At 41.0% G+C, this 25252-nt stretch overlaps 1 protein-coding gene across 2 annotated transcripts; it reads right to left on the bottom strand.

Moving 5' to 3' along the window:
• Window positions 1-6969: 6969 nt before the first annotated feature.
• pms1 (PMS1 homolog 1, mismatch repair system component) lies at window positions 6970-25241 on the bottom strand. 2 transcript variants are annotated; one of them, XM_030080172.1, is made up of 13 exons: window positions 25127-25241; window positions 23825-23968; window positions 23068-23250; window positions 22743-22845; window positions 21828-21991; window positions 16871-16987; window positions 13916-14038; window positions 13657-13803; window positions 12513-13327; window positions 9919-10398; window positions 9569-9699; window positions 7465-7625; window positions 6970-7353 (listed from the first exon to the last, which is right to left on the bottom strand). In XM_030080172.1, exons 2-13 carry the CDS (start codon window positions 23954-23956, stop codon window positions 7153-7155), a joined length of 2757 nt encoding a protein of 918 aa, XP_029936032.1. In that variant the 5' UTR covers window positions 23957-23968; window positions 25127-25241; the 3' UTR covers window positions 6970-7152. The 2 variants fall into 2 exon arrangements, with proteins under 2 accessions (XP_029936032.1, XP_029936031.1); XM_030080171.1 differs by having other exon boundaries at window positions 24959-25212.
• Between the last annotated feature and the right edge of the window lie 11 nt (window positions 25242-25252).

Below are 25252 nucleotides of genomic sequence, written 5' to 3'. Positions count from 1 at the left end.
TGATAATCCACTGAAAATCCTTTCCTGACCTTCTAAACAGTCTAGAAACATAAAAAAACTGACACCTGTTACCAATTCATGTACAGAACATTATAAAGTCAAAGATTCAAGCTCATAGATTGAGGACTGAGATGAGGTCTTAAAGACTCCAGTCTTAAAGATTGGACTCTAATATAATTTATATATAAATGTATTTCAGCCCTGCACCTGAAAGTGAGAAGTTTTATCTCACCCTGGCTCATTTGGGTGGCCTTTTTTACACCTATTGTAATTTAACAAACACTCATTTAGACCAACATTGGGTTCTATTCATGCTACCAGGCCAGGTGTATTTATTAAGCATTTTAACAAAACATAATCATAAAATCAACAAACCAGTGATTTAACATGCACATTTAGAAGCAAGCGACAACTACCAAATAACCTTTCAAGATTTCAAAGTTTTGCACCTTTGTGATATCAAGCTAGAAATCAGCAGTTGAGATCCAGTTGTATTAATTACATTTTATTCCCTTTAAAGGCCTATGTCATTTATCAGGGCAAACACAACGCACACATTGTCCAGTGTGTACTTGAGCTTTGTGTTAAGTAAATCAAATGTGCCCCCGGGAAGCCTCCTAATCTTATCAGTGCATGATGTTCAAGATACCTGTACGCACATTGTAATCACTTAAACAACCAGCAGAGGATGATCATCTCAGGCCAAATGACAGGTTGTTTGTGAAAATCTCTCTAGGGTCCAAGGAAAGCAATGAAAAGCAATAAAATCAGCCAGTCTGGGACTCGGTAAGGGCCAGATGTCCAGCTGTTGGACACTACCTGTCTTCACTTCTCTGGTGATTTATCCTTCCCGTCCGCCCTCCGCTTGCTTTTTCACTTAGGGATGAGGAATCACTATTCCAATCCCAAAAAATAAAAGGGACCTCTGGGAAACTATCATTTGATTAATGACTTTGTAATGCTACTGGAAGTTTGGAGACAAGACAAATTCGGTGTTCACTCCAGATATGTTTACAAAATGCCTCAATGTCAATGTTTGTTTGCAAGGAGGAGTTAGTGACTAGCAAAAAAAAATGTGGCTTCAAGCCATCCAAGGTCCAAGGCAATGAAGCATGGTCTCTCCAGGGACAATGAGTTGACAGTGATGAAGAATAGATGTTCCTCCAAGGAGACTGAGGGAAGGCAGATTATGGAAACCTCCTGTCTCCCGGTGATGTGCCTATGCTCTTCCCACAGACGGATGTAGAGTAGTATCAGGTATGTGTCAGATGGCTGGATAGATTCTGACATCTCAGAAATATTTATGATACGTTTTTACAGATTACTACACACAATTAATTTTACAAGAAGCTCCCGGTTGAGTGACATTCATGCAGCAAGCAGGATTTTCCAGAATTAGGCCTTGGTGGATAAGTCCAGGCAGACTGTCTAGACACAGGTTTGACATTTAATGTTATGGAAGGAAGTCCAACTTTTGAAAATGCTTTAAAGTGTTTATGGCATATTAATTTGAAAAGCATTCATTATTTATGCTGGTATTGGTATTTATAAGAATGGAGTATTTGGTAGTAACAAATAGAGTGACTAGGGTGGCAGAATGGCCAAACTTTCTTCAGCCAGAGCACCTAGGTTCAAGCTTGTGTGCTGACAAGCATCTGCTCTGTTCAAGTGTCCTTGAGTAACACATTCAATCTCTACCAGTTCCTGAGGTGATGGAGGTTGACAAGCAAAAAGAAAATTTCTCTGTGGGGATGAATAATAGCTCACATTACTATTAGTTATCATTAGAAGTTAGCACATAGTTTTTCTTAAATACCCATCACCTTATAAATTGAGCAGGACTTCATTTTTGACGAGTTTGATGACAAAATAACTAATGACAGTACAGCAGCTGTCACTATGGATTATTACTTGATGGTTTTAGCAAACAATTTTACATTACTAATGTTGATGTGATTGGTGTATTTTTCCCTTCTATCCAACCTTGCTCATGAGGCAAAGAGCCATTCGATCCTGATATCAGTGGTGTAGAGGCGGGCTGTAGTATGGTCTGAAATTGCTATCTCAGAGTATTCTGTCACTAAATTACACCAGCATATATAAGTAATGTCCTATGACCTGCAGACATACAGCTAAATGAGTACCGATGGCTTGCTGCAGAGGGTATTCCTTCAATAAGGCTTTTCAGAGACCAGTCCTGCAAGTTTCATTGATTCTCTTTCAGTCATACATGTGGAATTTTCTTGCCAGTAGCCCTAAATTCGTCTTTTCTCTAATTACTAAAAATGTATCCCCCCAAGTAGCACACCTTGGAACATAACTTCAAAACTTGCTCTGGGAATTGCTGACAAGTGATTAAAAACTAAAAACAGTAGACTTGATGACCCCGCTGTGGATGCCCTTGACCCATGAAATTGAATGTGGTGTGGCTGTAAATTCTCCTACACTTGCGAACCTGTGGCTTTTTAACACCCATCACATTAGTGTGTGCCTGAAGCCCATAAAATGAACTAAGAGTCTCTTTCTGGAGCTGGCAAAAAAAGTGCACAGTCACAGCAAGGCCCCACCAATTACCAGCTGAAAAAAAAAATCAGATGCAGCAAAGATTTTATAGTTGGTCCCATGTGGACGATGGTATGGTTTATGGTTTTAGGATGCTTGATTAGATCCTTGTGTGAAGTTTGGTGTTGATGGTCAGCGTTGGGGTTTGGTGACAGATTTAAAGACCCCTTGCCTCATGCCTAAATTAGATTTTTCTTATGTCACTTCCAGTTCTGAGAAAAATTAGGCATTTGTCAGACAGAATGGATTGTTTGGTGGGGCTTCAACAATTTATGCAATGTCTAGTCCAAGCCCAAGGCTGAGTGGGATGGCATGAAAGTGAATGTGTGTGCAGCATTTGTGTACACTGTTATTTAGAATAGGCACCACTTATGTTGGACGAGGAGAAGCATTCATTAATTAATTTTCTTTACCCATTTACTAATGTTCAAGGTGTTGGTGTGCTGGAGCCTATCCCAGCATGGTTAGACAGTAAGAAGACTCTGTGGATAGGTCAGCATTACATTACAAGGCTAACATATATAGGCAAACACATTCACACTCACACTCATACCTATAAAGTCTCCAATCCACCTGACCTACAGGTTATTAGACTGTGTGACCAAACTGGAGTCCACCGAGAAAACCTAAGCAAACAGGGAGAGCAAGCAAAGCCTTGTCTGTCTTGCTGTAATGCCACCGTCACAGTACTTTTTTATCAGGACATGCTTTTGAGCACTGGTAGTCCCAGGAGGGAATCAAATCCTAAACCCTGGCACTGCTTGAGCCATGTTCTACCACACTTGCTTTAAACACAAATGTAGGACACCGTATGCAAAATTCAAGTAAATCTCAAATGCTCAATCTTACAGATTTTAAGATTATAGTAATTATCAAGCTCTATATAATTATTTTCTTATTGTTACTAGTTATTATTATCTAAGCTTCCTGGTTAGAAAGTTAACAGTCATTAGATGTCGGTTCTAAGTTTTGTTGCAGAGTGGTGGAGCAAAAACACTGCGGTAGATTTAGCTCTCTAATCAGTCTCAGGGCAGGGTTTACCCCAATGAATGACCTGGTATTTAATTACAGTTACTCTTTCCACCGGACCAGACAGTCCCAGTAACATGTTTTGTTTTAATAGTTAATTGCATGAAAACATGGTCTTCAACTGGTTGGTAGTGGCTCAATTCTTTGACATGAGTTTTGCATCCAAAATATATCCATTCATGCGTGAGTGTGATGGGATAGTTGATTGATGATGATTATCAAAAGGTGACCGTCACCAAAACATGCTGTGTAACAGCAGCTTTATCGTTTTCAGAAGTGTATGCGGGCTCACTAATCACACCTCTTTTAAGAAGTTTTCTGTCTCGTGTTTTTTTTTTTTTTTTTGACCTTAACTCCTCCCTCCACTTATCCACCCCACAGTTCCCTTTAAGCTGTGGCAACTGTAAGAAAAAGACATTTGACTTAGGTAGCATCTTGGTAGGAATATTTTCTCTCTTGATGAATTTGGACTCGCATTACCAACAGTTGTTAATAGGAGGCTGGTAGCAATTTACCAGAACCAAAGAAAAAATCCTGAGCCTTCTCTTGAAGATGTATGCTTTTGACTGCTGATGTTCGATTAACATCTAACAGCAGAGCCCAAGTGCATATTTAAGCACCCCCCAATTGGAAATGAAAATTTTTTCATTCTCTACATCCAGTTTCCTATTTCTAAACAGAAACAGGTGCTGCCTTGCACCAAGTTCTGGGCAAGGTACTGTATGTGACTACTTCTCAAGGCAGATCCAAAAATAGAGTGGGAAGGAGGTTAAATATAGTTCATGTCATTTTATTTTGGATTTGATGACTTTGTTAAAGTGCTGGGTTACTCTGCTGGAAAGTGGTGTTCAGTTGCCCTGGCTGCTGAATCTGACCTGAGAAGCAGTGGCTTTGCACATTAGGGTCGTAACAGGAGAATAACTAACTATCCTGATGACGCTCTACCTGAAATTAGTATTCTCAAAATGACGTCCTGATATTTGGCAGTCCAAAATTGACCCAATTTCCATAATTGGAAAAAGCATTAATCTTTATCAAAGACCTCTATTCATATGCAGAAAATGGCAAAAAGAGTGTGACAGGTGGTTTTAATAACAGCTGGGAGAATGAACCATTGCTGACCTTTTAAAGTGTGGTCACATGGTCAAAAGATGATCATCAGTTAATCCTACCCAATCACTCCGATATGCCCTGCTGGTGTCAAGGGCAGCACGTCCAGAGGAGATTCTGCTGCCACACACATATCTGAACAAAAGCACTTAAAGAGCACATATCCGACTGTGAGAAGCACGGTTTCAAACTAGAGCTCATGCAAGAGTGACGGCAAAACATACTGCAATGCGGAGGGGGATGTGGAGGTCTCATCGGCATTCATGCCCTCCCAGAGGCACTTCACAGAATCTTGGCCCTGCGGCAATGCTGAAGCCATCTGTGGGCTCACAGCAGAGGCCATGAAAAACAAGACCTGTGCTGTGGTTTGACCTTTCACTGTCCTAACTATAATATTATCATAGGATGAGCGATCAGATTGCACTTTTCCCTGTGGTGGGATTCAGTGTCCATATGAATAAGTGGTGAGTGATAACCTCGTGTGTCTATACGCACACTTGTTATCCAAGTGCAATCCAGTGAAAGTCAATAGTATTTCTCAATGATCAAATATGACATAGAATAAGAAAGAACTGTGAGGGGTGCAGTAAAAGTATGTCAGATTTGGCACAGTGAGAACCATGCTTTGGACTGCACTGATGTTTCAGGCTGCTGCCGAGCCTGTGCATGATGGGGACAGCACCTGTATGCAACACATTCTCTGTCCTTCAAACCCTTGTTGAGCTGACACCATGCCCCACTGCAATAAGTCAACTGAAAATGAACAAGACATGATAAACAGTCATTTTCCGGTAGTCTACAACTGCTGCCAATCTTTGTCCCAAGAGTCAAGCAAAGCCTAAATCAATTTGTTTTCCCGAAGCATGGAGAAAATCATCTTGCCATGGCGATTAAAACACTTAAAACAGCGATGCAATCGATAGCAACACTGAACACCAGAACGGCTCTGTAATGGCCTAATGTCTTTAGGAAGTGGCACCACTACAAGTTAGCACAGTGTCAAGGATTTGCTAAACTTTGTGGTTGGAATTACAGTGCAAATCTCTGAAGCATTTAATGCAGCCAGGGATAATGTACAACTATCTGTCAATACTAAAGGCCGAGCAGCTGGCACTAATTGAGGGAAAGGAATTATGGGTAGGAGCTGGCACACTGCATGTCTCAGCTTTGGAGCTTGCCAACTAATACCCATTCCAAAAGTGCCACAATGAGGCTCAGGGGTAGTAAGATACTGTAGCTTTTGGATAGAAATCAAGTTAGGGAGTCAGATGTCATTCTGCAATTCAAAGAGCAAAAGGTATTTCTAAGACCGCAGTTGTTCATCCATGAAAAGGCTGACAATGCCAGATATGTATCAACAAAACCACACTGCTGAATGTGTGGGTGTAATTCAAATAGATGGGAAGAACAAATTTGCTTGCGGAAATTACTGGCATCACTGGTCCTGAGAATCTGGGCAAGGTGGGAGGATTATTGATTGCTTGGATCTCAAGTGTTAATTTAAATTAAATCTCATTACGCTTTGTCAGCCAAGCCAGCTACTGTACAAAGACCCCTCAGGAAATGATGGGAGAGAAGCTGAAACGAAATGAGAGGAATTGCTTTGTTGTGTTGCAATAAGCCGCTGATGTGCAATTTAATATATTAGCAATACTCAGACAGAATCAGATGACTGTGGGCTCAGAGCAAACACCTTGATTTCATCCAACCCCTAACTCTGCTTTTACCAGCTTTCTTCAGATTTGATTTATGTATGGAAGGTTTTTGCTGAATGCTTTTTCCACACGTTGGAAATGCACGGTATTTCTTCATTTAACATCACATATGGCTTAAACTCACCTAAGGCATGGCTTTCAAGCAAGCTGATATGAAAAACCTTACAGGTTCCTATAAACTGTTAAAATACGACTAAAGGTGACCTAGTATCAAGTATTACGGCCTGACTTGCATGACTCACCAACCAACAATAACCACCATGTTTGTTGGCATCCATCTTTATACAGAAGTCCTTCCTTCAAACCTATATTCATTTGTTCAATTTATTATGACTCTGAAACATTTAAGAACTTTAACACACAGTCACACACTGAAGGCATATGCTGAAACGTGTGTGTGAACCTGGCCCGACAAATAAGACAAGAATGAAGCTGAGTTGAGTGGAGACGTGCTTTTCTTCTATGTTTTGAGATCTAATCTATTTTGTGACATCAATTGCATTTTCAGATACAATACATTCAAAGTTTACAAAAAAGAGTTTAAAGCACAAAATGTAAAAAACAACATTTATTTATTACAAATGAAGTAATGTTGAACAGCAGAAGAGTGGGATGAAAATAATTCTAGTAGCATGGTTTGGAAATAGTTAACCGCCTAAAAACGTATTTCAAAAGGGTCATAGTTGATAAATATTTATGTACAATAACTGTGAATTTCCATGATTGCGTCTACTCTTTACAGCTCCAAAGGCCTGAGCAGAGCCTTGGCTTCCTGGTCGGTGGAGGGGATGTCAGACAGGTGCTGCAGAAATGGCCGTTTGTGGATGCAGGTGTGGTTGTTCTCACCAAGCTGCTGCTGCATCCGCAAAAGGATTTCCTCCACATCTTCCCTGGTCAAATTTGTAGGCAACTGACGGGCAAGTCGAACAGCTTCACCCTTTGAGGGAACAGTCACAACACATTGTTCAGTCAATTAAAGACAGCAGCACCAATCTGTGTGACCTTAATTCAGATGTCACCATGATGTTCACTCCATAACATGTCTCACTTGAAGGTAGTTTGTGACTTTGAGTGGCCGGCACTCCTGCACAGTCTTCGCTTTCCTGTGCACAACTGCCTTCAGGATCTCCCTGAGGTCCTCCACACCGAGGAAAGGCACACAGTCTGCCATTGCTGTCACTTCCAGATGTCTCTCCGCTGACTGGAGGCCTGGCCAAAACAAGCAGAAAACAAGGATTAATATACTCCAGACACTATTACTATCTCCAGGAAAGAATAATAAATAAATATTGTGGTTTACGGCTGGACTGGTGACCAAGTTAAACAAGCAAAGAGCCAAATGGAGTGTTAAATGACTATTACAAGCCCTCAGCAGACTGGAAGGAAGATGTCATGTAGGGAGGGAGAATGATAGCTTCGCTCTTCATGAGGAATTACTGCAAATAGCACACCATTCATAGCTCTGATATATGACTTAGGATGTAAAATTAATTCAGTTTTTTGTTTTTTTTTTTAAATTGAGAGATGCAGAAACAGTTTTAATATGTCTTGCATATTTTGCCTCCAGAGCAAGAATAATATAGACTGCTTTGGTATTTACAACTCTGGCTGTTTTGTATTTCATTGTCAAATTACATGTCAAAGAATCACGGTATAAAAACATGTACTCTCATGCTAAATTTTGGAAAATCAACTGGAAACATCACATATTTGCAATAGCTACGAAAAGCCAGAGAAATTTGGCGGAGGCTGTGTGATGAAACGGTCTTACATACTGCACACCTACTGAGGTTGGCAGTGCCAGATGAAAATTCCTAGAATTTCCTAAAGGGCAGCCATTCTCATCACCTGCACACTGGGGTACAAACCTACTGTGAGACCACATTGTCTGGCAGAGTGTCAGTGTCAACTGAAGTGACCCATTCCAGCACCAAAAACAACCAACATTCAGATGACCTTGTATAGCCTTTGCGAGTGAAAGGAGAAATAACGTCACCAAAGTGTGCAAAACAGCTGGCAAAAAGTTCACGCTTGCTTGCACTTATGTATGGAGACTGACACTTATTCTGATTCATGAGTACATTGTGCCTATAATTTGCACTATCCCTAGTCTATTTACCTTAAAGAAGGCATTGTTAAACTACTTTAATGCTTACTCATCGGCCAAATATTTGACACAAAAGTGCTGAGCCTTAAGACATACACAAAACATTCAGGGTGTCTCTGAATATGTAAAAATTGCAAGACACTATACTTTCTAACTACGTTCTCAGTAGTTAGAAATTTACAGTTATTTAATTTAATTTGATTAATTATGACAGTTTTCTTGATGCTGCCATTGTTGCTTCAAAAATTGCCACAAGATGTCGATATCCATTGGGGCAGAAAATGACATTAAAAACAGAAATTTCATACACAATGTAAGTAAAATGTAAATACATAAATAAAGATTTCACACGATGCAATATCTTCTGCTTCTGTCTATCACAACACACCAAAATGTAAAGCTCTAGAAGACCTTAAGTCCCTGTTTTATCAATTGTACTGCATGTTTTTTTTAATAAAATGAAAAATACCCCTTTTACGAGAAATGGGGATATTTAGTCTTATCCACAACTAATCCAATACTGACACAGCAATTCTGTCAGAAATAATTGACTATAATCCGGTTACTCAAGACTGTATGTTTGACATTTCTAAATGATTGGTGAACTATGACATTAATGATGGCCAATAGCTCCAACCTTTGTTAAATAAAACTGGACAATCCAAGGGACCTTTAAACAGCATGAATCAAGAAATAAAAATCTTGTTTTCTCTCTGAATGGTAGGGTGTATTACATATACTAGACTTATAATTTACTGTTACATGTAAATAAGGTGAAGGAGTCACTCCTTTTCTAATATGTATGGGCTTTGATATTTTCTTTTGCACCGAGCTGTTCATTGTTGGAAATGATTTCATTTTCTTTCTCTCTGTTTTTAAGTTCTCCTTCCTTTTACATGTTTGAAATAAATCAAAATGAATGAATGAATGAATGAACGAATTAAGTAATTAATGTGTAACTATGCCTTTATCAAAGTGAAACTGTCATTCTGAAAAAAATTGGAAAAATCAAAATATGAGGAAGTTTCTTTTCCCATCAGTTTACCTGGAGTGAATCTGATTTGAAAGCCATTTGCCACAAGCCTGGCATCAGAGAAGAATGAACCTCCGTTCAGATCTGGACTTTGTTTCTCCATGTTGCACAGAGCCTGAGTATATTCAGCTCCTCCTAGAACCCTAAAAAAAGAGACACAAGCACATGTTTAACATACTGTGTGTTGGAGAATTAGATCATCTTAATAGAAACCTATGATTAGGATTTATTTGTGGCTAAAAAAAAATCAGCTCAAAATTCTATACACTTTAAAGGAATTGGATGAGCCTGCACTTCTATGCAAGAACACGGCTGTCAGGGTTGGCATTTTGCTGGTAGGTGAGAAGTGAGTGATATGTTACCCATCTGTTAACTGTACGGGGCTCTGCAGACTCACTGCTGGAAGTATATTATTCTCTAGAAGTCTCTTAAACAGCAAGGCCTCCTCCACCCGAAATGGATTTAACAACATGAGCTTTCGACCACATAAAACGACCCAAGCACCCTGAGAGGCCAGCCGGTTTACAAGACGGAGGCCCAGTGGTGCCGAGCTGCTCTGGGATGAGAGGCGATGAAGCTGCAGCCGAAGGGCAGCCACGCTGCAGGGGAGGGGTTGTGAGGGCTTGGGCGCAGGGCTCCTCGTCTTCTTCTGGGGCTGTGCAGTGAAGAGCTGATCCAGCAGCTGCTGGTTCGAGAGTGGGGCCTTGCGCTTTTGGCCCTGCAGTTGGCTCTTCGGGGTGCCCACACTTGGCTGCCTCTCGGGCTCTCTCACGCCTTCAGCAGAGGCCAACTTGGTCCGCTGGTCATGCTGCTGCAGGTGCTTTTTTGCCTTCTCCACATACCTGCAAAGTTCAGTCAATTCACTGAAAGCACTAATAATAGCGACAGCCATCTTTTATGGAATTACAGCTTTGCCACTTTTGTCATGTTAACTGTTAAAGCAGAATTTAACTTTGGCAGGTGTTGTATTGTATAGTTGCCCGGTCGTTGTAACAGTCCACATGGTGGCGAAATAGTCGCTCACAAGTTGAAATACAGTACTCTGGATTAGCAGCCCAGGAGAGCACGGGGCAACTAATGAGGATATTTCCCCACCATGTGGACTCATGTCGAGGCAACCAAACAACCCAACACCCTACCAAAGTTCAGTTCTGATACCATTAAGAAACCCAAATGCCTTAATTTGACATAAGAAATTCAGACTGCTGACAGGTCAGATAATACTCGCTTTATATTTTGTGCCTGTTCATGATTAACTAGTCAGTTGTTTGAGCAGTTTCCTCTGTGAAGTACAGCTGCTGAGCTGCCACTTTGTCTGTTGTTGTCTACTGTCTGCTGACCATATAAGTTTTGAAATACAAATTTAGTTACTGGGGGCAAACTTGTTACCATCATACTTGTTACCTGAGAATCTGGCATACTTGGGGGCTCGGACATGATACTTTCCTGGGCAAAATACAGTTTTGCCAACTCATGCTTCCATAGATATTCATATGTTGAGCATTAAGGCTTACACTTCAGCACCCCATCATTCAACTGACCTGTTTCGTGAACTCGTGTTAAGTATGATTCCTAGAAGCGGTGTGCCACTTAACGGTGGCGGTGAAAGGAGCCAAATATTTGCCGCATCTTATTTCATGTTTAAGACAGCAGTAACGCAAGGCAGGATTCTAAACAGATGTCTTTTTCCATACACTCTTCCATACCTTATATAAGGCCCCAAGTACTGCTGATACACATTTTCCACCCTTGCAATTACTTTAAATTGGTATGCAGTAATCTAACATAATTGGGTTGAAGTGCTTTCAGTAGGGTGTAATGGTGTTATTCCATGATGCTAGCTGAGTGGCTCAGTGGACAGAGATCAGAAGATAGCACAGTTTGTACTTTCTTTTACTGGCATGTCTGTGTGCATCTGGATATTGTTAGAAGTTACTAATGACTGCGTGACAAGATTTACTTATAGGCCTATTTGATATAATCCATACAGTGAAAAGGTAAAGAGATGGTTATGGGCTGTGCATTACTCTATGCTCTCTGGCCTGACCATATAAAATTTGCTCGCAGCACAATAACGTGCTTACATCAAAAAAAAAAAAAGAAAAAAAAAAAAGCAGAATTTCAACGTGACGCATTACCCTTTGTCGGTCCCCTACAAAAAGTGCACATTCATCTGACAGCCAGAGCAGCCTTCCATCCCTGTCTTACGTTCATTGATGTAAATCCTTAGACTTTGAGGGGAGCAGAGGTCAAACACAAATGCTCATTACCTCCATCTGTTCTGGGCCAATTCTATTCTTGGCCAGCCAACTATGTGTCACTCTGCTCACCGCTAATGAAGTAAACATAGTATGTCATGTATGGGATTTTTGGTTGAAATTAAAAAAAAAAGTCTGTCACTGTGAGGTGAGAAAGGCAGTGCAATTTAGGTGACCATAGCAAAAAATAAGTTGGGAAATTAGGAACAGTCTTTGGAGAGCTCAACTGTTTATCTTATGTGCCACTAAGCTGAATGAATCTAGAGATAAGTTGATCTTTCCAGTCATATTTAGTCAATGTGAGAGTTTCAAAACCACATTAACTATCAATCAGCTTTACATGAATCAACATTTGTTTTCTTGGTGCCACTGAGAATGCCTGTTCAGGTTCATGTTTACAAAGCACAAACACAAAACAAAGACAATCCTAAATGGTAATTCAGGGGTTAAATGTTGGACATGGAAACAGGGCGATATTTCATCATGTAGAATACCTGTTTTACTGTGGAAAATATTGACTACCTAACCTAATATTAGGCACAGTTGTCTGGAAAGGAGAAACGTAGCTCATATCAACAAAATTTCCAGGCTATGTTTTACACATGCAAATGACAGGTCAATCTTTTTCCTCTCTCTCTGCCTTGCAAATAACAAGAAATGGAAACAACTGCTTGGACAGCAAAGGTCTGGAAACTCACTTCTTACGCTCTTCCTCCCCCAGGTTTTTCCATCTCTCGTGAACAGCGGCGCTGATATCCTGGAGGCTGGCTGTGGGTTTCTCCCTCAGCACCTCGGCTCTGGCCTCCCGCTCGAACAAGGCCGCGGGAGACAGCGGTGCCCTCATGGCACGGTTGCTTATCAGGTCGTAGGCTGTAAGAGCAGCCCGCTTTTCTGTTATGGCATTGAGCATCTTTCTGTTCGGGCTGCTCAGGCCCTTGACCTCGGCCGAGTCAGAAGTATTGTGCCTGGAGGGCTGATGGATTCGGACCGGCTGTAGTGGGTCTCCTGACAGCGGGTCTGTCAAAGCGGTCCCCCTGCTCCAGTCCTCAGCTGATAACTGGCCTTGGCCTGCATCTGCACCTAACACCGCATTGTCCATGGGTTTCTCGGGGGATTCGCTTGCTAAATTCATTCCTGTTGTTTCAGGGCAGCTCAGAGCCATTTCATCATCAAAGAGAGATAAATTACAGTTGGGCCCTCCTGGCATGTGAGTGACAATCCAGTCCTCTGCCACAGAGGACGAGGAGCTGCTGTTTGTGGTCTGGTGGTCCACTGATGCCTCAGTGCTCGTCCCTGTTGACAGAGCTGTGCCACAGTCTTTTGGTGCATCTTTGGGGACATCAGCATTGCCGTTAGTGAGACTGTTATCCCTCTCTGCACCTCTCCTGTTGTCTAAAGGTGAAGTTTGTAAGGGACTGGGTGGTTTGAGCTGTTCCCCAGGTGGGGGCTCAGTAGTTGGTCTGTAGCCGTAGAGAGAAACCAGCAGTGCCTCTACTGCAGTCAGCACAGCCTCCTGAATGGCAGACAGCAGACAGTTGGCAAACAAAACCTTAATGATAAAGAGAAGCTAATCTTTGTTAACAAGGTCTAGGCTAGGTTTTCTGTTTATTTTGCAAAAGAAGACGCAGATTGCACCACGACTGAAATGTTCACCACTGTTCATCAATAAATGAAAAAAAAAAAGTGTCTGGAATTCATATAAAGTGGCAGCTTACAGCTTACATGCTCCATGGCCTGATTTTGATGATCAGGCTTGACATTTTATTCATTTATTTATTTATTATTATTAACTACTGTATATTTTTTAATACCAGTCCTTTTCTAAGTGATGATAACAGCTACCTTGTCATGAAGAAGAACCTGGGTCTTGTCGGGTGTCACGTTGACGTCCACTGAGGAGGGTGGGACGATGATTTTAAGCATGAGGTTGGGATAGCGATTTCGGGTTGAGTCTGCTGGATACTGAGCCGTGTAGTGTTGACGCAACAACTGGTGACCGACATTATGAGAACAGGATAACATCACAGAAAAGAATGGTATTAGGGTCCTAAAAATCAAAATGTTCACATTTGTAGTGTTGATTTATACAAAATTATTCTACCTTAATTATATCTTTTTGGTGGACAGGCCGATCGTTGACAAATATTAATGTTTTGTCGTGGCTAGTTGAGCTTGTAGAACAGTAGTCCGCTCCAGGCTTGGGGAAAAAGCCATCTAACAAAATCTAAAAAACAAAAAAGTTTTAAAGTGATATTAGTGATTCAACACAAGACAACAATGAGGTGTGTGATGTGTGTATGATACATTAAATGCCCAGAATTGTAAATCAAATGCAATTTCCCAAAACTGTCCAGAAAATACATGGTCAATAGAATAAGTGTTATTCCCTGTAACCTTGAGTTATGACAAAAACTGTATCATCGGACAAAATCAAAACCAATTAGTCACCATCTAAACATACTGCTGGCAATTAGTTACACCAGTGTTAAAAAAAAAAACACCTAATTAAAGGCATGAATTTGACATGGCCTTTCTAAAATGAGAGCTTCAACTGACTCGGTGTAATAAGCCGAATGCCTTGGGTAAACAATTTCAAATTAACATGCTCAGCAGCTAGCTGACACAGAAAGCAGCTAATTGAACTTTTAACAAACACTCTTAAATAGTAGGTCTGAAACCTGGACAACAGGGGTTTACATTACATAGCCTTTACCATTACAACACGTTTGATTAGGGTCACACGGCTGATCCAGTGACTGCACGGCCGTGAATGAGTCCATTAATTCTGGTTGTGTAAAGCGGACAGGCACTCAGCCTTGGTGACAGCATACACTGTCACAGCATAATTCACAGGAGCAGCAGAATCTCATCCCACCATAGTTCACAGCACTTATTTTACACAAATTTTTTATCAATCTTTTTCTGACCAAATGTGACGATTCATTCCACTGTAAATTCTGAAAAATGGCCAAGGAGAAGCCAGGTAGTAAGGGTTCTGTACAATGGAGATAGGATGTTCATTTACAGTGCATCATCTGCACACAGACTTCATACTGAACAGCTGCTGTTGATTATTTGGCTATTATGATTTGCATCTTACCTGATGACTGATCACCTGAGGCAATTCTCATGAGTGCCGTAGTTGACTTGATGTAAAACTGAAAATTTAACTGTTATGATGTCAATGATTGTTAAACACCATGAAGAATGCAAGCTAGTTTGAAATTATGGAAAGCTATTAATGTTCTACAGATTGTACGAGGTAAATAGCCGCACATTTTTTTCACATGACCCAGGGCTCATTATTAGCAGCAATGCAGGCCAATGAAGTTAATAAATGCTCTGCTGTTTCAGGTTGGGGCACATATGCTTCTCTCTATTTCTGCTCATTAGGGTCACTTTATGAGAGCACGAATGGCACCTTTGGCCCCTAAGGGCCGTGGCTATGCGTAGTCACGCTGCCAAAAAGGAGTGTCACATTTTGTTCTGCAGAGGAATGGCTCTTACAACAACTCTCCCCAAGTGAGGCCCCTGTGGAATTGTCAACCTGGATTCCGTGATCGCTAAGCTTCGGTGTAGGGGACGGAGAGGAGAAAAGTCCTCTTTCATTGCTACAGGGAGTAGGGGGAAAAGGTGAAAGGTTGTTCTCATAACTGGGCACCAAAGTGCTGCAGCAAAATAACAACAACAAAGAGAAAAAGGAAAGAGAAACAGGGTGAAAAGGGCTGCTCCATATCTGTCGGACTGGATTAGTTTGGAGCCTGGCGGCAGGTAACAGCCACATGACACCTACCGTGACCAAGCAGAAAGTTACCGCTCAACAGTAATTCAATTACGATCAGCAGAGCAAAGCTTGGCTAAGAAAAATCACTCACTCCTCATCAGGAAAAAACACAAGAGAAAAGGGCAAGGAAATAGTTGGCAACCCACCAACTGACCACATTTGCTGGCGTGAGACCAGGCCTTCATGATGAGGTTATTAGCTCACGGCCAAGTATAACTAGCGTTCTCTCATTTGCACTGCAAAAAATATCCATCTTAACGAGATATTTAATCTTGTATTGACACTTAAAATCCCTTAAAAAAAAAAAAAAAATCAGCCATCAGGGTGAGACAGTTTCACTTATTTCCAATCCAAGTCAACTTGTTTCTTGTCTTTTTCTTTCTCAATGCTTATGTCATGCAATGTCAAAGATAGTGACATTTATTTCTTGAAAATCCATGAAACAAGTGAAACTGCATTATAAAAGTATAAATATTTCAGCCAACTGGCTGAATTGTTCATGGAGAATAAACATGCTCCAGCAGACAGTTTTGCAGTGAGCTTTCTATGAAGGATAGGGCTGTGTCTTGTGCAGCTGAATTGCCATTATGGCCCCATAATGAAGGGCAAAAGGGCATGGGAGCACTGAACGCAACGGTATGGGAGCAAGGAGTGCAAGAGGTGTGTGCATGAGGTGGGAGGGGTAATATGCAGCTCTGTGCCAGGTCAGCAATGCTATGTGCCTCTGACGTTCATCCATCAGAGTGCACTGCGCTCCATGCAGTCTCTCCTAATACACTGCATCATTTGTCACAAGGTCCGAGGTGACTTTGTCCAACTGAGTTATGGTCCATGTGAAACAATAAAAATATCAGATAAAATTGAAACCCGATGCAAGAAATACCTGTCAAGTGAGCCCTCAGGAAAAGTAAACTGCATCAAATTGGTCATTTTTCTGAAACCTTAATTGATATTTTGAATAAGATGGCTGTCCACCAGTAATTGATGAGCCATATTTTATTATGGGTTGTCTCTGAGATACCCCTAATGAAGTCAGCCCTGGGGAAATGTGAATGGTAACCATGGCAATGTTTTTGCTTTATTCTCTTTGTAAGGTCTTTACCCTTAACCCCAATGCACAAATGTTCTTGCAGGTAATTCTCGAAAAGTACACAAGCATGAAGCACTGACACACGCTGGTATCCTCTCAACACTTGCAAATATTTTGTTATTGATGAACAGTTTTTTGACAAAATGTTCTCTTGCATCTTGGCATTTTTCCTCTCAACTAACCTCTGGTTGCTCTTGGTGATGGTGGCAAGGGAGCAGGTTGGCAACAGCGCTGGGCCCCAGTGTAGCTAGGAGGGCACTTCTGTGATCGGCCGCCTTGGCTTTCTGCCAAACCACCACCTGGAACAATATGACACCAGTCAACTTCAATGAGTCCACATCAGGAAAAAGCAGATTGCATACCCACCTGTCAAGATAGTTAATTGGGCCACCAATCCTAGGCTGTAGGGTTCATACCTCGTCTGTAGAGACTCAGCAAGATGTGGGCATGGATAAATAATCAGATATACGAAATGGAAGGCTAGAGTATTTAGAAAAGACTTTTGTTGTAACAGTATAACACGATGTTCCAAAATGACATTTTTGACAAAAGTGACACTAAGTATCAAAATGATACTATAACAAAATTAAAACACATTATCCTGCTTTTTGCAGGAAAAAAAGGAAATTTGATCATTCTGTTTTTTTCTCTTCAAAATAAATTGTAACATTTCACTTTAGTACCACTAAGTACAAAAAGCAATTTGACATTGATAATACGTTACATATATAATAGAGAAACTATAAATAATGCTTGTGGAACCGTATTTGCAATTTTTTAAAAATCATTTTATGTCAGATCAGCAAAGACTGATGATAAAAGAAAAAGCAGGACACATATTTTCACACCCATGGGTGGGCTTGTTGTTGGTGTCCACCAGCGAGTGGATGTCCTGGGTGTTGATTTCTGAAAGCATGCACTCTGCAGCAGGGCATGTGTCAGCTATGAAATACGCAATTTGGCACATGTAAACGGATCACTCCTGTAAACATTTCTTAAAGAAGCTGTGAAACACGACACAGGCCGAAGAGCAAAGTTCGAGATACAGGATAGGGGCGACTGACTGCTGATGGTACAAAATGGGGCCACTATCCTCCCCTGACGAGCTTGAAATTGATTTCGATGAAATTTATACGGTGGTCGTGTGCCCCCTCCCTGACTCACCCCTCACCCCATCCCTCCTGTGACCCCCAGCCCCCTCCATCCCCTTTTGTGTACAAACTGGCAGTAGCCTGAAACAGAATCTGGGGCTCAGTCTGCAGCTGTGTTCAGCAACTTACTCAGGCGTCATAATCAGCCAAACTCACAGTCAGCCATAGTTGTGCTGCGGGCACACAAGAGGTTTAACCCTTGTGTTGTCTTGATACTCTGAATACTTTGCTAGAGAAAAGAAAATGATCTGGACTGCACAGGAGTGGTATGTTTTGTATAAATAATAAGAAAACCAGTCAATCATGTTGGTTTTAGCCTGTTTAAGACTAATTGTTTGGTTAGATACATGCTATCACCCCTTCTTTAGGTATACAGAGGTGGTGTCCTTTTTGGTAGACATACTATAATTAAAAGCATCCTGTTACGCTGTTATTTTGGCATGTTTTAGACCAGTTGTTTGTCTGTCACATAATTTTAAAGTTAACCAGCAGTGGAATTAGTTTCTAATCAGCAATTCCCATCCTTTATGTCCAATACCACAGCTGAATTTAACAAATTACAAACTGACCAAAAAAATATGCAATATGCACACAATTTATCAGTGAGTCAGGTACATGATGAGAACCATGTGGACTCAACCAGCAAAGTTTGAGCTTATTCCATGTTTTCCCATCCGTTAAGTTGAAAATGTCCTCACTTAAAGGCAAAAAACACAAAAAACAATGTCTAGACTCATCTCTCTCAATCATCACTTATGGCCCACTAGAAGTGTGTGTTGGTGTGTGTATCTGCAGAGAGCCTGCCCTCTGCCTGGATTTTCTTTTGTTTGGGACTTTTCTGGACATCCGCCTTTGGGCAGTGGGTGTGTAGCTCCTAGCCAATAAGAGCGCACATTGCCAGATCAACAAAACAACATCTAACAGGAAGCTACGAAAACTGTGGACACAGACAGTGGAAAAAAGGAAATACAGCAAAATATAGCTCGTTCCACCACAACAGTGCAACAAGCTGAGGGAGAGGATGAGGATGAAGAGTGACGCGGCGTTAGCCTGTTTTCTGTTGGACAGGTAGGTGCCGCCGAAGGGCAAAATCTTTTTTCCTAGGACGGTGGAGCTACATTTTTGGTGGGCATTTGATTCTGTCTCCATCCTAGGAAATGAAAACTTTAAATCGACCTCAGGAAATTTTGCATAGTGTACCTTTAACCGTTCTAACTGCAAATGGACATCAACATGAGTCCTCAAGAGAAGCACTTTACACTCGGTTTATTTGTGAACTTATTTCTTTTCTCCATTTTTTCAAATATGAACTGGCAAAAATGATAAAAGACAAGACATGACTAAAAACAAATGTCCAAAGCATGATTAAAAAAACAAAGCTTGCAAACTGCTTAGAGACACTCTAATGCTCTAAGCTGTGGATATAAAGAATGATATTAACTTATGCATTTGTATAGAGTTGAAATAAAATACAGGCCCAAGACTGAGTTCTGCTGTGTGTCTGCAAGGCAACTCGAACTGTGAAAAACTAGATTTACGCATTAAATGGTCTTTATCGACATCATAATGACAGATGACAGTGTGAATAACCTGATAACATACAAACAACTGTACTTTTTCATGCACTTATTGAAGGTATTCAATGTTAACAGCCTAAGATGGAGAAAATTATGTGAACCTTGAGATTTAGTAAGGGTTGGAGACTCTTTTAGCAGCAATAATCTTAAAACAAATGTTTGAGACATGATCAATAATCAATGATCAGACCTGCACAACAGTTTTTCTACATAAAACTTGTACTTCATGGATATTTTTAGCATGTAACAATGGCTTGCTTTGGGTCTTGCCACAACATTTTAATAGGTTTAAGGCTGGAACTATCACTTTGGCCATTCAAAAATGCAAATTTTCATCTTTTTTAAGACACTTTGTTGTATATTTACCTTGGTGTTACACGTCTCTGTCATGCTGTGTGACATCTTTAATTATGCCCCAAACAGTTAACCTGATACTTTCCTGTGGAATTCAGTGTTTCCTCGATCGCTGTGAGCTGCCCAAGCCCTGAGGCAGCATAGCAGCCCCGTACCATGATGCCTCCTCGACCATGCTTTGTGGCAAGAATGAGGTGTTGGTATTAATTTTTTTCCCCTTTTCCTGAAAACATTTGTCTTGTTGTTGCCCAAAAAAATAAATAAATAAATAAATAAATAAGAAAACATAGGGACACTGGAGGAATCATTTCAGGTTTAGACATATCTGCCTTGCAAGTTTTTTTTGTCTAAAATTCAACACAGTGGTAGACGGGCAGCTCCAAAAGCCGCTGAACAAATGCAGTGCTGCCTGGCCATGTGGAGCTGCAGTAATTAGGTAAAAGGCTTAAATGTGACTGCAATTTCTAAGAGGCATCTCCCATGTCAGGTACAGTCATGAAAATAAAAATGTGTGTGTCTTCTCACATGAAATATATCGGTAATAAGTCAAAGAAGAAATGACTAACTTTTGGTGAAAATCAAACATGTGTAACTGGCATAGCATGACAACTGCAGCACGTTCATGGAGGTATGCTCCAGTGAGTGCCATCTAGTTTAGAATGTATTTATTATTTAAACTTAAGTGAAGATTAGATTTCACTTCAGGAGCAATTAATGCAGGCAACTTCTGACATTGCCACAAACTTTCTCACTACTAGATGTTCTGAGTAAGTCAACATTGGGTTACAGGTAAAAAAAAAAAAAAAAAAAAAAAGCTACATCAAGTGCTTTTATAACATGGTTATAAAAAAATAAGCTCCACACTGCACCAAATGAATAAATTTTGACTAAACAGCAAAAACAAAGTATGATCTAAGATGAAGAGTGAGCTCAGCCAGAACATTAATTTACATAACATTCAGCTAAATAGATGTTTCCAGTAGTTGTAAATTTCATATGCACCCAAGAACAAATGTTATTGTAATTAAATGCACTGATGTGATGTTTTTTGAATAAACTCTCAAAATCAGTTTGATCCTTTACTCTTACTATTACGACTTTGCAGCTACTGGAACTGTATATTTAAGTTAGACTTAATGATGGAGAGCTGTGGTCTCAACAGCATTGCCATCAAATACCAACAGGATGCTGGGGACAATTTTAGAGGAAAAGAAATCATGAAACATGAACATTTTTGGAGAAGTCTTACGAGGGTGACTGATTTATGACTTGTGGTTTAACAACAATAAATACTCAACCTTCTGTCTCAGGGGATTTAGACACTGTCTGCAGTGTCTAAATCGCCTGCAATCTTTGGAAAGCAACTTAAAGGGAGAAGAGCTTAAAGGGAGTACAATAGACTAGTACAGGTGGAACAAGTCTCAGGCCGACCTCAGAGCTACCTCCCTCCCTCTAAAATCCAAGCAAGGTTTCTATGACGGTGCCCACTTTTAATAACAAACCAAATCTCATGTGTTGCTACATATAGTAGTGCTTTTATAGATAATGGTGTGATCACTGGCCATGTCACAAATGTGACCCTATACTGTAAATAGTCCGGTCATATCAACAACTGGCTGGGCTTTCACAACATGAGACATTAGCAGACTGATGGGGACACCTTGTGGCTGCTCCATGAACATATAGAGGGCTGAGTGGGAGAAGAGGTCGATGTCCTTTTTCCAAGATGGATTTCATGACCATTACAACCTCCATTTGTTCTAACTAAAAGCAGTGTACATTCCCTCAGCTCTAAGAAAGGGTTTTGTTCATTCTTCTATGTTGTGTGACTGGATGATCACTGGGTGATGTACTAGCTGACGACAAAAGTGTAAGTCTAAATATTTAATTTATCCTTGCATAAAGTTAAAATTTCAGTGGCATCTGCATTCATATTCTTGTATTTTTAGATAATGAGTTACATAACTTTAGATTAAATACCAGTGAAAGCTGTCAGACATTTTCAACTCCCTAGATAAGTCTGAGAGGAGAGGGGGAGTTAGTGATCGTCAGCGTACCTTATTGTGAGTGAGTGTGAACCGCAAGGCAGGCTTTATAACAGCGTAGGCAATCAGCAGGTCCTGCACTTTCTTCAGCTCCTCCTTACACTTCTTTGTACTGGTGTAGTATTGCCTTCTCACTGGGAGATTCTTGAAAAGCTTCAGCACACTGACTGTCGTACCTGGAAGGCACATAGGGCAGAGGTGGGCAACAATTTCTGGCATGAGATTGTGTTAGTCTGTGACTACCTGTGTCAGTAAAAGTGTGGTCAGTGGAAAGCATCACTTTGAGGAAAAGGAGGCCCAAGGAACTCAAAAATGGGTTCATCATTCTATTTGGCAATTCATTATGCCCAGAATTACTCCAACATCTGAAATTCGATTTGGGCAGCCTTAGATATATTTGTAGAAATCCAATTACAATCGCATTTCAAACCACCTGCAAATGTGGCTTGAATCCGATTTGCAAAAATCACACTTCATGTGGTGTTTGGCTGTCACAACTCTCTAAAATCAATCTAGATATGCCAAAAAACAGATTTGGGCTGGCAGTCTGAACATTAGAGACCATCTTTTTCACTGTCCACCTTGAACTATTATCTTTAACATCATATGATCCAACTCCTGTCTGTTTTTCAAATTCATAAACACTGTTAGGCAAGTATGGAATAATTCATTCATAATAAGGCAGGTGTTCTGGCTATTGGCGGAAACAAGCATGAAAATTGGTATTCGTATCTATGTCATCGTGCTACAGCATCACATTTACATACAAAATTAAACATGCTATCACAACATTCACATTGTCTCCAGCTGTGATGATTTCTGCTATTTTTGTTCACTTTTCACAAAGCCATAGATTAATTCATTGTTTTGCACACTGTTGCTATTATTTTTGAGCACATAGATGATGATTGATTCAATCAGCCTTACCCTGACCCAAGTGAGACGGCTTCTGAGAGACGATGTTTCCTGTCAAATCAAGCATGTACTGGGTGCTGATGTCATCCTCCTCTGTCTTCGTGATGACAGACACCTGAGTGAGAACAGCACAGTAAGACATCAGATCAACTTTATTGCTCATCTTCAAGTCCAAGCTCCAAGTCCAAGCTCCACTCTGATCAGACATGAACTGAGTCAAGCAACATCACAGCAAACTTTGAGCTGCTGGACCTTACAACTTCTTGGTAAGGCAGTGACAGTTTATACTGTTGTGTTGACTGTCATGTGTTAACTACAAAGAGTGAGCACTTCTGACCTCAGCCACAGCACAGATGGAGCCCAGGGCCTCTCCCCGGAAACCATATGTCTCCAGTTGCTCCAGGTCCTCATGGCTGCAGATCTTTGAGGTGAAATGTCTCACGGCCATCACGGACGTATCTGCAGCTTTGATTCCATGGCCATTGTCTCGTACTTCTATCCGGTCCAGCCCGTAGTTCTCCTGCAATGTGAAGATTAATGCGTTGAAGATTGTTATCAGCAAGTGCACACTGATGTGATGCCACTTCAACAGGAAGGGAGATCATCAAACCAATCGTGTGCTACCTGTGTCTAAGCTATGAAAAGCAAAATTTTAATGTGGATGTAACTAAATGTTATTCTACAGAGACTAACCTGTGAGGATACCATTTGTTTTTTGTTTATATTACACCATGCTTTGTATTGACATCATGAATTGAAAACAGTCCTATAGTGTTCATATAGAAAACACAAAAGAACATGGGTGATCAATGTACAAATGATACGTGACTGCATCTTCATCTGCCTTATCTAAAAACCTCACATTGCAAAGTCTGTGGAGTGGACTGGAAGTGGAAGATCAGATTCATATAATCATTAGCTAGTCTGACCCACTCCTCAGATGCAAAACACTAGCTGTGCCCTGATGCATTTATTGGCTCCTGTTAGCCCTATCCCTGCTGCAGATAATATCACCATTTTCCATTGCTTAAAATGCCAATATCATCTCATTGCTCTAATGGATAAATCCCCTTATCTTAACACAGATACATTACCAGTTTGATGTCAATACTTGTAGCTCCAGCATCTATGGAGTTCTCCATCAGTTCTTTCACAACGTTCAACACAGAGGTGATGACCTGGGAGCTGGACAGAAGCCGCACAGTCTCTGGTGGAAGCTGCTTCATGATGCCAGGTGCCTGCAAAAGCAAACAGCCCCATTTTAGTCAGGGACCAAGTCTAACTGTGGGTGTGTTCTTCAGTAGATTCATGGCGACGGCTCATTGTGTGACTGAGCAGGGCCGGTAAGGTGGAGCGACCCTTGAGAAAAGTCACGATTTGGGGTCAGTGGCTTCCCACTCTTCCAACACTTCCATCAGAAGCGACTATTGATGTACATACCATGTCATAAAATAGAAGACAGAAAAACATTCAGGTCTCCTGGTGCAGCAAAGTGACCGGACATATGCACGGTAACACAAACAATGACACACGTTTTCAGCTCTGTCTGCATCATTGAGTGTGTTTACATGGTCTTTAGTATGCCGGTTTTGATCGGGTTTTTTAAGTATCCCGTTTTTGTGTTTGTGCATGTAAACACCATATCCCGAATTCAGAAACCGGGTTATGACCTTATTGTTTGTGTTGTGAACCAGACCCAAACCTGGCACCCAGTTTCATTTAAAAGCAATGACTGCTGAGCCAGTTCCACCTCGCGTTTTTCAATCTCTGCTGAGAGATTTCAAAGCGCACTGAAGCTGAGATGTCTGCAAGGTGCACCACAGCATCCAAATGAATGTGGATATACAGGTCCATTTCTGTCTGAAAACTGTCAACAGGAGTCTGCATCAGAAGATATCCTACATAAACATTTTTCCCATTCACCGTCTAAGAATCCTATAATGACTTTACATGTCCATGAAATCACTGGCTAAGGCAAAATAAAGATTTCTGACTTCTGGAGAATTAATCATTTCATAAATCCTGATTAAGTACATGTTCAGTCTTCAAGTGACGTTAAGAGGTGGCAATTTCAAGCAGCCGCATGAGCATTGATTTACTAACAACGACTCAGCAACACCAGCAGATACACGGCGAGTTTGAATGGAGAAGTGGAGGAAACAGTCAGCTCATGCTCCTGTAGACGATATAATTCAGCTAAAAGCTTGTCATAGTTCATGTACACTTACTGCGCTCCGCTGCGTTTTAAGGAACAGAGCTCCTGCTAGCTAGCCGCAGCGCACCGTGTTGACTCGGCGACAAAAGTTAGCTTGAGAGTTTAAAGCCCCTTTCGCGGAAAACTGGCAGAAAGAGAATTACAGGCCAACACAATAACAGCCCATGAAGTTCATACTGACTGGCAGGAGGACAGGAGACTGCGGTCCTTGAGTGAAATTTCATAAACATCACAGAGGAAGCGAGGTTCGCGCTTTACGCCCCTGCCCTGATCCTGAGCGCTGATTGGCTGAAAAGAAGGCTGAGGC

The sequence above is a fragment of the Myripristis murdjan genome, chromosome 21 (assembly GCF_902150065.1).
Source record: "Myripristis murdjan chromosome 21, fMyrMur1.1, whole genome shotgun sequence".
Taxonomy (NCBI): domain Eukaryota; kingdom Metazoa; phylum Chordata; class Actinopteri; order Holocentriformes; family Holocentridae; genus Myripristis; species Myripristis murdjan.
Note: the sequence above shows the minus strand (reverse complement) of the source record. Positions and strands in the feature narration are given on the sequence as shown.

Bases quoted from the DNA above. Each gene is read 5' to 3' on its own strand.
- pms1 (XM_030080172.1), bottom strand. From the start codon at position 23,956: ATGAAGCAGCTTCCACCAGAGACTGTGCGGCTTCTGTCCAGCTCCCAG. The intron at 16,988-21,827 runs GTACGCTGACGA...ATATTGTTCCAG, and splicing joins TCACACTCACTCACAATAAG to GTGGTGGTTTGGCAGAAAGC. The intron at 13,328-13,656 runs GTAGCTGTTATC...TCTGCCATTCAG, and splicing joins AGGTTCTTCTTCATGACAAG to GAGGCTGTGCTGACTGCAGT.